This window comes from Oncorhynchus nerka, linkage group LG22, assembly GCF_034236695.1.
Source record: "Oncorhynchus nerka isolate Pitt River linkage group LG22, Oner_Uvic_2.0, whole genome shotgun sequence".
NCBI classification, from domain to species: domain Eukaryota; kingdom Metazoa; phylum Chordata; class Actinopteri; order Salmoniformes; family Salmonidae; genus Oncorhynchus; species Oncorhynchus nerka.
The window spans coordinates 94,987,185-95,004,255 of record NC_088417.1 but is presented as its reverse complement, the minus strand read 5'-3'; the positions used below and the strand labels follow the sequence as shown (position 1 = coordinate 95,004,255).

General features: G+C 45.6%; 1 protein-coding gene across 1 annotated transcript; it reads left to right on the top strand.

Moving 5' to 3' along the window:
- Positions 1 to 1,423: 1,423 nt before the first annotated feature.
- oacyl (O-acyltransferase like) lies at positions 1,424 to 12,299 on the top strand (the record flags this gene model as incomplete). The annotated part of the gene is made up of 11 exons (XM_065006841.1): positions 1,424 to 1,715; positions 1,980 to 2,150; positions 2,848 to 2,950; positions 3,300 to 3,401; positions 3,587 to 3,752; positions 5,280 to 5,359; positions 5,446 to 5,556; positions 7,929 to 8,052; positions 8,392 to 8,578; positions 11,003 to 11,145; positions 11,689 to 12,299. Coding segments are annotated over 11 exons (1,584 nt in total), but the record flags the coding sequence as incomplete, so codon positions are not given.
- Between the last annotated feature and the right edge of the window lie 4,772 nt (positions 12,300 to 17,071).

Here is a 17,071-nt window from a genome sequence, read left to right as displayed (position 1 = left end):
ACTTTCATTCATCTGATGACTGTTATTTATTCAATCCACTAACTATGTTTAATTGTTACCCGATTAAATTAATAATGTACCAATTAACTCATTAGGATTTGGGGCACCACGGAATAAGTTGTTTGACGAGTCTCATATTAAACTCCAGAAGATATATAGATTACATATTGATAACAGTCATTTATTAATCATTACCTCATATCAGTCTCGTAATCTGAACGATCGAAAACTTCTTGGATCTGCAAAAAACCCCAGCTTTACTGATCACTCCGTACCACACAAATTGGTTTAACTATTTATTTACTAGCTAACTAAATAATAATACAGAATAAACATACACACTTACATGAGACAAAGGTCCCTAGTGGACTGACAAGATATGACGGCTTGTTAAAACATAGATGGAAGGGAGAGAGAGAGAGAGAGAGAGAGAGAGAGAGAGAGAGAGAGAGAGAGAGAGAGAGAGAGAGAGAGAGAGAGAGAGAGAGAGAGAGAGAGAGAGAGAGAGAGAGAGAGAGAGAGAGAGAGAGAGAGAGAGAGAGAGAGAGAGAGAGAGAGATATGGAACCTACCCTCAAAGTAATCCTAATACCTTGCACACCTTGAACCACCGCCGGTTTGGAGTAAGAAATCATTCATGTATTTATGTGTGAATGCCGTCGTTTGTCGTCTTAACCACTTTACATGCGCAGCTGTGAGTTTATCTTCTTCATCTCGTGTTGGGGTTCATTTCTAACCATTTCAAACATGTGGACCGCTGTCTCACGTCTTTCTGGTCTGATGTTAATTTCTCTTCCAAGCCTTAATGCACTCTGGTAAAAGGGAAATTCCATCATCCTGACATGATCTCTGAGCTCCCTTGGTGGCTAGGCTACTTACTGGTGCAAAGTATCATCAAAACTATGATCTCGTTAGAAAACAAAAACTGCATTCCTATCTTAACAAAAATATTTTCATCATTGTTCATGTCTCACCACCACAACATTTAAGATGAAAACTTGACATATACAAAGTGTATACATTTCAAGTTACAGTATTTTCGTTATACCATATGTATTTAAAAAAAATATGACATCACAAAATAGACGTTACTTTTCTGGGTACAGAGAGAGTTCTGCTGCTTAAAATGTGAGGTGTCAAAAAAGCGGCACATCCCCCCCTCCCCTCTTCTGTGGGTGAGAGAGGGCCTGGTTATTTGTCAACCATGCCAAGCTGATCTGAGCCTTTGGATCCTCATGTGTAGTCATGACACTGTTGTCACCTGCCTGTACGTCATAACTCTGACCCCAACCATATCGAATCTGCGTAGATGGAATACTTACAAAAATGATTTAATTCTGAGGATCTAACTAACATCCCCAGATAGTTAAAAAAAACTCAATCCAAAGTCCAAGAAAGTGATTTGGGATGTCTGACTCTGTCCCCATCCGTCCGTCAGGTTTGTGTGTTGTGCGTTGGTGGCCGTCCCCTTGACTGCAACCCTGTTCGTGGCCATAGTGAGATGGCAGAGAAACAGAGAGGTCGGCCCTGGAGTGGAGTCTTCTTCTCTGAAAACCAGGGACCCAAACCTCTACGGGACGCTGATGTCTAACGGCACGTCCAGTGTTAGAGCCAGTAACAACAGCTGCTCTGGACAACTGGACAGCCAGATGGAGCACTACACAGAGGAGGAAGTAGAGGAGGAGGAAGTGAAGGAGGAGGGGGGCAGTAAGAAGAGCAAGTACAACATGTTTTAGAATAGTCTGCACCGCAAATCTACAAACACACTGGACTACTGATGCTTTGTCTGGGATATATTATTCACATTTATTCATTACTGGAGCTCTTTATAGTTTCCTGAACTTTGATCTCAGAAAAAAATATGTTTTATTGCAGGTGAAAAAGTGTCATTGCATACATCAACAAAAAAAACTGTACACTGGGTTGATTTGGTGCATCATTCCTAACTAACTAACCCACACTCCTGCTGTCTGCCGACAGGTTGTATGTACTCGTGGCTCCAGGCCTTCTCCTTCCAGGCCTGCAGCCAGGAGGTCCTCTCTACAGCTAGCCCAGGTGGAGGCTACTCCTCCCTGAATGGAATCCGCATCTTTAGCCTTCTATGGATAATCTGTGGACACACTGTCCAGCTCAGCGCCTGGAACAACCTAGGTATGTCTCAGAGGAAATTCTCATTCTCTGTACTGTAGCGAATTCTTGCGAATGGCCACAGTGTAAAACACCCCTTGCAGATCTCAAACCCACGTCTCCCAGCTTGTAGGCAGACCTGCCAACCACTGTTCCAATAAGGGTTAGCTCATTTGGGATGGATGGTAAACAGGCTTACCTAGGCAAGGTTCATTACACTGCTGTCTACCTTAGAACTTCAATTAACAGCCTGCACTTTTATTTGCTTCAATCAACGAACACAACTGCCGCTTATTAGAGACATGCTTCAATTTGAACCCATTGTGCTTAAGGAAAAGCCATTGCGCTCTAGGAATTTGTCAAGCCAGCCTGCACTAGCAGCGAAGTCAGAGGCCCCACTGTCACTCACGATCTAATTTGCTTTCACCCTGATCATCTTGCTGGACACCCGGAGTCGGCTTTTGCGGGGAATATCAGAGTAGTGTCCATGGTAACCTCACAAACCATTTATTTAGATCCTCCGTTTATTTAAAACAGGCGTTTATTTAGTGAAATATGTGCCGATGCCCAGCTTTTAAAAGGGACAGGCGGCTATTTCAGACTCAGTGTTTGATAGGATAGTGTACCGTAAAAAATGATATCTATCTACAATACTTGATGAATGAATTGGATATTAATATCAGCTATTTACAGATACAGATATGCAATGAACTGATTACAGATAATGAAAAGAGATGGAAAGGGACAGTGGAGAAAAACCCTCTGCATGTGTTTGCCTTCAGTGGACCTGTTTATCTGGCTGTGGATACCTTTCTGCTCCTAGGGTGAGAACACAGCCCAGTTCAACTCCACCCTTAGCACATTTTTTTTCTATCTAGAACCTTAAAGGGTTCTTCGGCTGTCCCCATAGGAGAACATTTTGAAGAACACTTTTTGGTTGCAGGTAGAACCCTTTTGGTTCCAGGTACAACCCTTTTGTGTTCCATGTAGAACCTTTTCTAAAGAGTGTTCTACATGGAAACCAAAATGGTTCTACCTGGAACAAAAAAGGATTCTCCTATGGGGAAAGATGAAGAACCCTTTTTTCTAAGAGTGTACTGCATATATGCATCCTTCCTTCCTCATCTTCCTTGAAGTAATCACTGATCTGCACCTGTCTGGTCCGTGTCCCAGAGGTCTTTTGAGTGCAAGGTCCCTGCTGGGGTCCATTCAGAGAGCGGAGGACAAACTGAGTCCAGGTCTGGTGGCCAACTTCCTCTTCAAGAGGTTTAAAAGGTAACTCCATCAGTCCTCAACTTTTATTTAACCAGGAGAGACCCTGAATGCTATGTGTAAGGGTGACCTGGATCACTGAAATCATTACAGTCTGTTTATAGAACCACAACACCAATCTGCTGTATGTTTTGTGCTCTTCTTTGCTGATCATTGATGATTTATTATTGTCCTGCCCTCCCTCCCAGAGTCCAGCCGCTGCACCTCTTCATCGTGTGTCTCGCTATCGGCCTCTTCTCCGTGGTCCAGAGAGGTGCATTCTGGTTCATCGCCGAGGATGAGATCATCAACTGTAAAAAGTACTGGTGGTCCAACCTGCTACTGGTCAACAACCTCTTCACCATCACTGACATAGTGAGAATGACCCCGACCCCTGACCCTAACCACTACACTAAACCTAACCCCTAACCTAACCACTACTCTAACCCCTAACCTAACCTTAACCCTAAACCTAGCTTACTACTGGTCTACAACCTCTTCACCATCACTGACATAGTGAGAATGACCCCTGACCCTAAACACTACTCTAACCCCTAACCTAACCTTAACCCTAACCCTAGCTTACTACTGGTCAACAACCTCTTCTCCATCACTGACAAAATGAGAATGACCCCGACCCCTGACCACTACTCTAACCCCTAACCTAACCTTAACCCTAACCCTAGCTTACTACTGGTCAACAACCTCTTCACCATCACTGACATAGTGAGAATGACCCCGACCCCTGACCCTAACCACTACACTAAACCTAACCCCTAACCCAACCACTACTCTAACCCCTAACCTAACCTTAACCCTAAACCTAGCTTACTACTGGTCAACAACCTCTTCACCACCATTTGACATAGTGAGAATGACCCCTGACCCTGACAATAACCACTACTCTAACCCCTAACCTTAACCCTAAACCTAGTTTACTACTGGTCAACAACCTCTTCACCATCACTGACATAGTGAGAATGACCCCGACCCCTGACCCTAACCACTACACTAAACCTAACCCCTAACCTAACCTTAACCCTAACCCCTAACCTAACCACTACTCTAACCCCTAACCTAACCTTAACCCTAAACCTAGCTTACTACTGGTCAACAACCTCTTCACCACCATTTGACATAGTGAGCCTTTTAGGTAACCTGTAACTGTAATTGCTTTAGCAGTAGTAGTACTACACTGAAATGCTTGGACTGGTAGTAGCCACTACAATACAATGCAACTGTATTAATCCCAGAGGGGCCATTCGTCCAAGGCTGACAGGGTGCTTCAGACAGGACAAACACACACACAGACCGTGTAAAAACAATATGTAAAACAATATATATGTTTAAAGATGACTGTTGGTTTTGACTGAGATAATGTAGTGGTAATCTGTCATTATCTACGACGGTTGGTTATGACTGAGATAATGTAGTGGGAATATGTCATTATCTACGACGGTTGGTTATGACTGAGATAATGTAGAGGTCATCTGTCATTATCTATGACTGTTGGTTTTGACTGAGATAATGTAGCGGGAATCTGTCATTATTTATGACTGTTGGTTATGACTGAGATAATGTAGAGGTCATCTGTCATTATTTATGACTGTTGGTTTTGACTGAGATAATGTAGTGGTAATCTGTCATTATCTACGACGGTTGGTTATGACTGAGATAATGTAGATGTAATCTGTCATTATCTATGACTGTTGGTTTTGACTGAGATAATGTAGAGGGAATCTGTCATTATCTATGACTGTTGGTTATGACTGAGATCATGTAGAGGTCATCTGTCATTATTTATGACTGTTGGTTATGACTGAGATAATGCAGAGGGCATCTGTCATTATCTATGACTGTTGTTTATGACTGAGATAATGCAGAGGTCATCTGTCTCTACAGTGTGCTCCATGGACCTGGTATCTGTCCCTGGATTTCCAGTTCTATGCAACAACCCCCCTGCTCATCTACCTCTATAGGCTGTAAGTTATTCACAATGCAAAATGGCTATTCTAATGATCATTCTATTTCTTTCTCAATAAATGTTCTTTTCTCTGTTGTCTTTCAGGAACAAAGGAGTTCTGGTTGGTGTGGCTTCAGCTCTGCTGTTTCTGTCCAGTCTGACTAGCGCTGTTCTCACTGCCCTACTGCACCTCCCAGTTCACCAGCCTACCACACTGTAAGTTACACAGACTACCACACTGTAAATTACCCAGCCTACCACACTGTAAGTTCACCAGACTACCACACTGTAAATTACCCAGACTACCACACTGTAAATTACCCAGACTACCACACTGTAAGTTACCCAGACTACCACACTGTAAGTTACCCAGACTACCACACTGTAAGTTACCCAGACTACCACACTGTAAATTACCCAGACTACCACACTGTAAATTACCCAGACTACCACACTGTAAGTTACCCAGACTACCACACTGTAAGTTACCCAGACTACCACACTGTAAGTTACCCAGACTACCACACTGTAAATTACCCAGACTACCACACTGTAAGTTACCCAGACTACCACACTGTAAGTTACCCAGACTACCACACTGTAAGTTACCCAGTCTACCACATTGTAAGTTAACCAGACTACCACACTGTAAGTTACCCAGACTACCACACTGTAAGTTACCCAGACTACCACATTGTAAATTACCCAGACTACCACACTGTAAATTACCCAGACTACCACACTGTAAATTACCCAGACTACCACACTGTAAATTACCCAGACTACCACATTGTAAGTTACCCAGACTAACTTACTGTAAATTACCCAGTCTACCACACTGTAAATTACCCAGACTACCACACTGTAAATTACCCAGACTACCACACTGTAAATTACCCAGTCTACCACACTGTAAATTACCCAGACTACCTTACTGTAAATTACCCAGTCTACCACACTGTAAATTACCCAGTCTACCACACTGTAAATTACCCAGTTTACCACACTGTAAATTACCCAGTTTACCACACTGTAAATTACCCAGTCTACCACACTGTAAATTACCCAGACTACCTTACTGTAAATTACCCAGTCTACCACACTGTAAATTACCCAGTCTACCACACTGTAAATTACCCAGTCTACCACACTGTAAATTACCCAGAATATCACATTGTAAATTACCCAGACTACCACACTGTAAATTACCCAGACTACCACACTGTAAATTACCCAGACTACCACACTGCAAATTACACAGACTACCACACTGTAAATTACCCAGAATACCACATTGTAAATTACACAGACTACCACACTGTAAGTTACCCAGACTACCTTACTGTAAATTACCCAGACTACCTTACTGTAAATTACCCAGTCTACCACACTGTAAATTACCCAGACTACCTTACAGTAAATTACCCAGTCTACCACACTGTAAATGACCCAGTCTACCACACTGTAAATTACCCAGTCTACCACACTGTAAATTACCCAGTTTACCACACTGTAAATTACCCAGTTTACCACACTGTAAATTACCCAGTCTACCACACTGTAAATTACCCAGACTACCTTACTGTAAATTACCCAGTCTACCACACTGTAAATTACCCAGTCTACCACACTGTAAATTACCCAGACTACCTTACTGTAAATTACCCAGTCTACCACACTGTAAATTACCCAGTCTACCACACTGTAAATTACCCAGAATACCACACTGTACGTTCACCAGACTACCACACTGTACGTTCACCAGACTACCACACTGTAAATTACCCAGAATACCACACTGTAAATTACCCAGAATACCACATTGTAAGTTACCCAGACTACCACACTGTAAATTACTCAGACTACCACACTGTAAATTACTCAGACTACCACACTGTAAGTTACCCAGACTACCACACTGTAAGTTACCCAGACTACCACACTGTACGTTCACCAGACTACCACACTGTACGTTCACCAGACTACCACACTGTAAATTACCCAGAATACCACACTGTAAATTACCCAGAATACCACACTGTAAGTTACCCAGACTACCACACTGTAAATTACCCAGACTACCACACTGTACGTTCACCAGACTACCACACTGTACGTTCACCAGACTACCACACTGTACGTTCACCAGACTACCACACTGTACGTTCACCAGACTACCACACTGTACGTTCACCAGACTACCACACTGTAAATTACCCAGAATACCACATTGTAAGTTACCTAGACTACCACACTGTAAATTACTCAGAATACCACACTGTAAATTACCCAGAATACCACACTGTATATTACCCAGAATACCACATTGTAAGTTACCTAGACTACCACACTGTAAGATCAAGTGGTAACACTTTAACAATAATTAATCATTATAAAAGCATAATGAAGCTTTCATTGACCCATTACAAGACCTACATAAATCATTAAAACATTATTTGTAAGAAAATGTCATATTATATCAACTCAAACCAGATCAACTGTTACAGATATGAATCACCCACAATGTCCAGTATAATATGTATTCTGTTCCAACACTGCCATTATCGTTTATGTTGTATATGGTCCAGAAAATATGAAAACTACTTCCAGTATTACTACAATAAACCCTACACCAGATACGGGCCCTACCTGATCGGGATCCTGGCAGGGATAAGCATGACAACTAAGAAAGGCCACATTTTAAAACATCAGGTAATAATTTGAATTAACTGAATAATCTTTAACTGCTTAACACTCAGTTACCTACCTTTAAAATGTTGTGAACAGGGTTTACCCACCTTTTAATGCCATATAAGTCTTTTTTTTTGCATTAAGGTTTACCTACCTGTGTTATTTTTAACACTACAGCCCTGTTTCGTTTCAATATCTCCTCTCCTCTCCCCTCCCCTCCCCTCCTCTCCTCTCCTCTCCTCTCCTCTCCTCTCCTCTCCTCTCCTCTCCCTCCTCTCCTCTCCTCTCCTCTCCTCTCCTCTCCTCTCCTCTCCTCTTCTCTCCTCTCCTCTCCTCTCCTGTGTCTGTGTAACAACTCAGTGGCAGGCTGCAGTAGGTTGGTTCTGCTGCCTGTCAGTCATGGCGATATTGGTAGGATTGGCCTATGTCCTCCGGGATGTCCCACCCCAGCCGTCCGCGCCTCACGCCCTCTACCAGGGGATCCATCGCTCCCTCTGGGCCCTGGCCGTGGCCTGGATCATACTGGCCTGTGAGGAGGGATATGGAGGTGAGACCTGAGCACTGACAACCCACCTACCACAAGTCCCAGACATACTATTGTGAACAGATCTAGGGCTAGGAGTCTTTGCTGACCATTTGATCTGACCGGTAAAAATGATGGTCCCTAGTCGTTTTCTATGTAAGAGTCTTAGTTACATCCTTTAGCAAAGGATCAGAGTTTTTCCTCATGTGGTCAGGTAACATTCCTGCCCTTAAAAAAAAACATGTCTCCAGTAACTACCCAGTCTCCAGTAACTACCCAGTCTCCAGTAACTACCCAGTCTCCAGTAACTACCCAGTCTCCAGTAACTACCCAGTCTCCAGTAACTACCCAGTTTCCAGTAACTACCCAGTCTCCAGTAACTACCCAGTCTCCAGTAACTACCCAGTCTCCAGTAACTACCCAGTCTCCAGTAACTACCCAGTCTTCAGTAACTACCCAGTCTCCAGTAACTACCCAGTCTCCAGTAACTACCCAGTCTCCAGTAACTACCCAGTAACTACCCAGTCTCCAGTAACTACCCAGTAACTACCCAGTCTCCAGTAACTACCCAGTCTCCAGTAACTACCCAGTCTCCAGTAACTACCCGGTCTCCAGTAACTACCCGGTCTCCAGTAACTACCCGGTCTTCAGTAACTACCCGGTCTTCAGTAACTACCCATCTCCAGTAACTACCCAGTCTCCAGTAACTACCCAGTCTCCAGTAACTACCCAGTCTCCAGTAACTACCCAGTCTCCAGTAACTACCCAGTCTTCAGTAACTACCCAGTCTCCAGTAACTACCCAGTAACTACCCAGTCTCCAGTAACTACCCAGTCTCCAGTAACTACCAGGTCTCCAGTAACTACCCGGTCTCCAGTAACTACCCGGTCTCCAGTAACTACCCAGTCTCCAGTAACTACCCAGTCTCCAGTAACTACCCAGTCTTCAGTAACTACCCAGTCTTCAGTAACTACCCAGTCTCCAGTAACTACCCAGTCTCCAGTAACTACCCAGTCTCCAGTAACTACCCAGTCTCCAGTAACTAGTCTCCAGTAACTACCCAGTCTCCAGTAACTACCCACCCAGTAACTACCAGTCTCCAGTAACTACCCAGTCTCCAGTAACTACCAGGTCTCCAGTAACTACCCGGTCTCCAGTAACTACCCGGTCTCCAGTAACTACCCGGTCTCCAGTAACTACCCGGTCTCCAGTAACTACCCAGTCTTCAGTAACTACCCAGTCTCCAGTAACTACCCAGTCTCCAGTAACTACCCGGTCTCCAGTAACTACCCGGTCTCCAGTAACTACCCGGTCTCCAGTAACTACCCGGTCTCCAGTAACTACCCGGTCTCCAGTAACTACCCGGTCTCCAGTAACTACCCGGTCTTCAGTAACTACCCAGTCTCCAGTAACTACCCAGTCTCCAGTAACTACCCAGTCTCCAGTAACTACCCAGTCTCCAGTAATTACCCAGTCTCCAGTAACTACCCAGTAACTACCCGGTCTCCAGTAACTACCCGGTCTCCAGTAACTACCCGGTCTCCAGTAACTACCCGGTCTTCAGTAACTACCCGGTCTTCAGTAACTACCCATCTCCAGTAACTACCCAGTCTCCAGTAACTACCCAGTCTCCAGTAACTACCCAGTCTCCAGTAACTACCCAGTCTCCAGTAACTACCCAGTCTTCAGTAACTACCCAGTCTCCAGTAACTACCCAGTAACTACCCAGTCTCCAGTAACTACCCGGTCTCCAGTAACTACCCGGTCTCCAGTAACTACCCGGTCTCCAGTAACTACCCGGTCTCCAGTAACTACCCGGTCTTCAGTAACTACCCAGTCTCCAGTAACTACCCAGTCTCCAGTAACTACCCAGTCTCCAGTAACTACCCAGTCTCCAGTAATTACCCAGTCTCCAGTAACTACCCAGTAACTACCCGGTCTCCAGTAACTACCCGGTCTCCAGTAACTACCCGGTCTCCAGTAACTACCCGGTCTCCAGTAACTACCCGGTCTCCAGTAACTACCCGGTCTCCAGTAACTACCCAGTCTCCAGTAACTACCCAGTCTCCAGTAACTACCCAGTCTCCAGTAACTACCCAGTCTCCTGTAACTACCCAGTCTCCAGTAACTAGCCAGTCTCCAGTAACTACCCAGTCTCCAGTAACTACCCAGTCTCCAGGAACTACCCAGTCTCCAGTAACTACCCAGTCTCCAGTAACTACCCAGTCTCCAGTAACTACCCAGTCTCCAGTAACTCCCCAGTCTCCAGTAACTACCCAGTGTCTCTCTCACATGCATTGCTTGCTACACCTGCATTGCTTGCTGTTTGGGGTTTTAGGCTGGGTTTCTGTACAGCACTTTGAGATATCAGCTGATGTACGAAGGGCTATATAAATAAATTAGATTTGATTTGATCTGTATATTCTGTCCCTCTCTCTCTCTCTCCAGGGTTTGTTGATAACCTCCTGTCACTAAATCTGTGGGTTCCTCTGTCCAACATCAGCTTTGCCTGCTACCTGATCCATCCTGTTCTTATTATACTATATAACGGCAAACAGGAGACTCCTATACACTACACAGACATGAACTTTGTAAGTATTTCACACAGTAGTTAACCTAGACCCAGATAAGTGTCTGCTGCGTTGCCAACTTCTTCCATGGTTGTTATCATGCCAAACATTTCTGGTATGGCAGTGACTTGAGTTTTGCAAGAACGCACAAACAGATCTAGGACAGGCCTACTACTGTAGATCATAATAGAACATTATGCTTGATCTAGGACAGGCCTACTACTGTAGCTCATAATAGAACATTGTGCTTGATCTAGGACAGGCCTACTACTGTAGATCATAATAGAACATTATGCTTGATCTAGGACAGGCCTACTACTGTAGATCATAATAGAACATTATGCTGGATCTAGGACAGGCCTACTACTGTAGATCATAATAGAACATTATGCTTGATCTAGGACAGGCCTACTACTGTAGATCATAATAGAACATTATGCTTGATCTAGGACAGGCCTACTACTGTAGATCATAATAGAACATTATGCTCGAATGAGATGCATCTTCCTGCTCTTCTGGAGATGATCACACGGTGTTGTTTTCCTTTGTTTTCTTCCTCCTCAGTTCTATCTGTTCCTGGGTCACATGATTCTGACGGTGGGGATTGGCTATGTGCTGACCGTGTTGGTGGAGAAGCCCTACCTCTTCCTCAGGGGTAGTAAGACTTAAGGACACGAACCCCTCGACCCTCCTCCTCTGGGACATGACCCCTAGACCCTCCTCTGTACGACATGACCCCTAGACCATCCTCCTCTACGACATTACTCCTAGACCCTCCTCTGTACGACATGACCCCTAGACCCTCCTCCTCTACGACATGACCTCTAGACCCTCCTCCTCTACGACATGACCCCTAGACCCTCCTCCCTACGACATGACCCCTCCTCCCTACGACATAACCACTAGACCCTCCTCTGTACGACATGACCCTTAGACCCTCCTCCTCTACGACATGACCTCTAGACCCTCCTCCTCTACGACATGACCCCTAGACCCTCCTCCCTACGACATGACCCCTCCTCCCTATGACAGGACCCTTAGACCCTCCTCCTCTACGACATGACCCCTAGACCCTACGACATGACCCCTCCTGCCTACGACATGACCCCTCCTGCCTACGACAGGACCCCCTAGACCCTCTTCCCTACGACATGACCCCTCCTCCCTACGACAGGACCCCTAGACCCTACGACATGACCCCTCCTGCCTACGACATGACCCCTCCTGCCTACGACAGGACCCCCTAGACCCTCTTCCCTACGACATGACCCCTCCTCCCTACGACAGGACCCCCTAGACCCTCCTCCTCTACGACATGACCCCTAGACCCTCTTCCCTACGACATGACCCCTCCTCCTCTACAACAGGACCCCCTAGACCCTCCTCCTCTACAACAGGACCCCCTAGACCCTTCTCCTCTACAACACTCCTGTAGATCTGAAAGGATTGGATAGCTGTGAGCAGTATGGCCATAAATGAAAGGAATGATGTATGGGCTGATTTATAAAGATGACTGTATTCATTGTAAGATGGAAGATGTGCGGTGTAAATGATTGTATAATTTGCCATGTATAAAAACTGAAACATAAAGTCTGAACAGAGTGGTATGTTAGAATGTAAAACTTTCTGTGGTTAGAATGTTTAACGCTGACTGTAGAATTGAGGTACAATGTTACTTGTGAAGCCAAGCAGTATAAGAAGAGCTCTTCACTAGATACATAAACAGACAAAGGCCATTTCCTAAAAAGTGAGTTTACAACTTGATCAACATTCAAAGCAGAATTACTTTTCCATTGTTCCTCAAATGCTGTGTATGATAAACCAGTCTCTACTTTTATCCAATGTAAAAAACACAATTTCAAATGTTGCTACATAGACTGAATCCAGGTGGTGGGTCACATATGTCACAGCAGTGGGTTATTAGGCAAGTGTTTGTGGGTCTCTCGTACACCATGGTCTTTATCACTGCATGACCACAACATCTAGCTTAGCCTTAGCCCAGTAACCCAAACATGTCACTGCCAATCGTTCAAAACACACCCATTTAGTTAGGTATCAATGCACTCAAATAGTAAATATATTCCCTTGGTTTTGAAACTGGAGCCTCCTGATCCTGAATCCATCACTAAATAAACCAATATGATCCTAAAGCCACAGGGGCCAACAGGGAGAAACAGGAACCAACAGGGAAAAACAGGGACAAACAGGAGCCAACAGGGAGAAACAGGAACAAACAGGGACCAACAGGGAGAAACAGGAACAAACAGGGAGAAACAGGAACCAACAGGGAGAAACAGGAACCAACAGGGAGAAACAGGAACCAACAGGGAGAAACAGGAACCAACAGGGAGAAAAAGGAACCAACAGGGAGAAAAAGGAACCAACAGGGAGAAACAGCGGCCAACAGGGAGAAACAGGAGCCAACAGGGAGAAACAGGAACCAACAGGGAGAAACAGCGGCCAACAGGGAGAAACAGGAGCCAACAGGGAGAAACAGGAACCAACAGGGAGAAACAGGAACCAACAGGAACCAACAGGGAGAAACAGGAACCAACAGGGAGAAACAGGAACCAACAGGGAGAAACAGGAACCAACAGGGAGAAACAGAGACCAACAGGGAGAAACAGGAACCAACAGGGAGAAACAGGGAGAAACAGGAACCAACAGGGAGAAACAGGAACCAACAGGGAGAAACAGGAACCAACAGGGAGAAACTGAGAAACAGGAACCAACAGGGAGAAACAGGAACCAACAGGGAGAAACTGAGAAACAGGAACCAACAGGGAGTAAACAGGAACCAACAGGGAGAAACAGGGAGAAACAGGAACCAACAGGGAGTAAACAGGAACCAACAGGGAGAAACAGGGAGAAACAGGAACCAACAGGGAGTAAACAGGAACCAACAGGGAGAAACAGGAACCAACAGGGAGAAACAGGAACCAACAGGGAGAAACAGGAACCAACAGGGAGAAACAGGGAGAAACGGGAACCAACAGGGAGAACAGGACCCAACAGGGAGAAACAGGAACCAACAGAGAGAAACAGGGAGAAACAGGAACCAACAGGGAGAAACAGGAACCAACAGGGAGAAACAGGGAGAAACAGGAACCAACAGGGAGAAACAGGGAGAAACAGGGAGTAAACAGGAACCAACAGGGAGAAACAGGAACCAACAGGGAGAAACAGGAACCAACAGGGAGAAACAGGAACCAACAGGGAGAAACAGGGAGAAACGGGAACCAACAGGGAGAACAGGACCCAACAGGGAGAAACAGGAACCAACAGAGAGAAACAGGGAGAAACAGGAACCAACAGGGAGAAACAGGGAGAAACGGGGACCAACAGGGAGAAACGGGGACCAACAGGGAGAAACAGGAACCAATAGGGAGAAACAGGGACCAACAGGGAGAAACAGGAACCAACAGGGAGAAACAGGAACCAACAGGGAGAAACAGGAACCAACAGTGAGAAACTGAGAAACAGGAACCAACAGGGAGAAACAGGAACCAACAGGGAGTAAACAGGAACCAACAGGAAACAACAGAGAGAAACAGGAACCAACAGGGAGAAACAGGGAGAAACAGGAACCAACAGGGAGAAACAGGAACCAACAGGGAGAAACAGGGAGAAACAGGAACCAACAGGGAGAAACAGGGACCAACAGGGAGAAACAGGAACCAATAGGGAGAAACAGGGACCAACAGGGAGAAACAGGAACCAACAGGGAGAAACAGGAACCAACAGGGAGAAACAGGAACCAACAGGGAGAAACAGGAACCAACAGGGAGAAACTGAGAAACAGGAACAAACAGGGAGAAACAGGAACCAACAGGGAGTAATCAGGAACCAACAGGAAACAACAGAGAGAAACAGGAACCAACAGGGAGAAACAGGGAGAAACAGGAACCAACAGGGAGTAAACAGGAACCAACAGGGAGAAACAGGTAGAAACAGGAACCAACAGGGAGTAAACAGGAACCAACAGGGAGTAAACAGGAACCAACAGGGAGTAAACAGGAACCAACAGGGAGAAACAGGAACCAACAGGGAGAAACAGGAACCAACAGGGAGAAACAGGGAGAAACAGGGAGAAACGGGAACCAACAGGGAGAACAGGACCCAACATGGAGAAACAGGAACCAACAGGGAGAACAGGACCCAACAGGGAGAAACAGGAACCAACAGAGAGAAACAGGGAGAAACAGGGAGAAACGGGAACCAACAGGGAGAACAGGACCCAACAGGGAGAAACAGGAACCAACAGGGAGAAACAGGGACCAACAGGGAGAAACAGGAACCAACAGGGAGAAACAGGAACCAACAGGGAGAAACAGGAATCAACAGGGAGAAACAGGAATCAACAGGGAGAAACAGGAACCAACAGGGAGAAACAGGAACCAACAGGGAGAAACAGGAACCAACAGAGAGAAACAGGAACCAACAGGGAGAAACAGGAACCAACAGAGAGAAACAGGAACCAACAGGGAGTAAACAGGAACCAACAGGGACAAACAGGTACCAACAGGGAGAAACAGGAACCAACAGAGAAAAACAGGAACCAACAGGGAGAAACAGGAACCAACAGGGAGAAACAGGAACCAACAGGGAGAAACAGGGACCAACAGAGAGAAACAGGAACGAACAGGGAGAAACAGGAACCAACAGGGAGAAACAGGAACCAACAGGGAGAAACAGGAACCAACAGGGAGAAACAGGGACCAACAGAGAGAAACAGGAACCAACAGGGAGAAACAGGAACCAACAGAGAGAAACAGGAACCAACAGGGAGTAAACAGGAACCAACAGGGAGAAACAGGAACCAACAGAGAAAAACAGGAACCAACAGGGAGAAACAGGAACCAACAGGGAGAAACAGGAACCAACAGGGAGAAACAGGAACCAACAGGGAGAAACAGGGACCAACAGGGAGAAACAGGAACCAACAGGGAGAAACAGGAACCAACAGGGAGAAACAGGAATCAACAGGGAGAAACAGGAATCAACAGGGAGAAACAGGAACCAACAGGGAGAAACAGGAACCAACAGGGAGAAACAGGAACCAACAGAGAGAAACAGGAACCAACAGGGAGAAACAGGAACCAACAGAGAGAAACAGGAACCAACAGGGAGTAAACAGGAACCAACAGGGACAAACAGGTACCAACAGGGAGAAACAGGAACCAACAGAGAAAAACAGGAACGAACAGGGAGAAACAGGAACCAACAGGGAGAAACAGGAACCAACAGGGAGAAACAGGAACCAACAGGGAGAAACAGGGACCAACAGAGAGAAACAGGAACCAACAGGGAGAAACAGGAACCAACAGAGAGAAACAGGAACCAACAGGGAGTAAACAGGAACCAACAGGGAGAAACAGGAACCAACAGAGAAAAACAGGAACCAACAGGGAGAAACAGGAACCAACAGGGAGAAACAGGGACCAACAGGGAGAAACAGGAACCAACAGGGAGAAACAGGAACCAACAGGGAGAAACAGGAATCAACAGGGAGAAACAGGAATCAACAGGGAGAAACAGGAACCAACAGGGAGAAACAGGAACCAACAGGGAGAAACAGGAACCAACAGAGAGAAACAGGAACCAACAGGGAGAAACAGGAACCAACAGAGAGAAACAGGAACCAACAGGGAGTAAACAGGAACCAACAGGGACAAACAGGTACCAACAGGGAGAAACAGGAACCAACAGAGAAAAACAGGAACGAACAGGGAGAAACAGGAACCAACAGGGAGAAACAGGAACCAACAGGGAGAAACAGGAACCAACAGGGAGAAACAGGGACCAACAGAGAGAAACAGGAACCAACAGGGAGAAACAGGAACCAACAGAGAGAAACAGGAACCAACAGGGAGTAAACAGGAACCAACAGGGAGAAACAGGAACCAACAGAGAAAAACAGGAACCAACAGGGAGAAACAGGAACCAA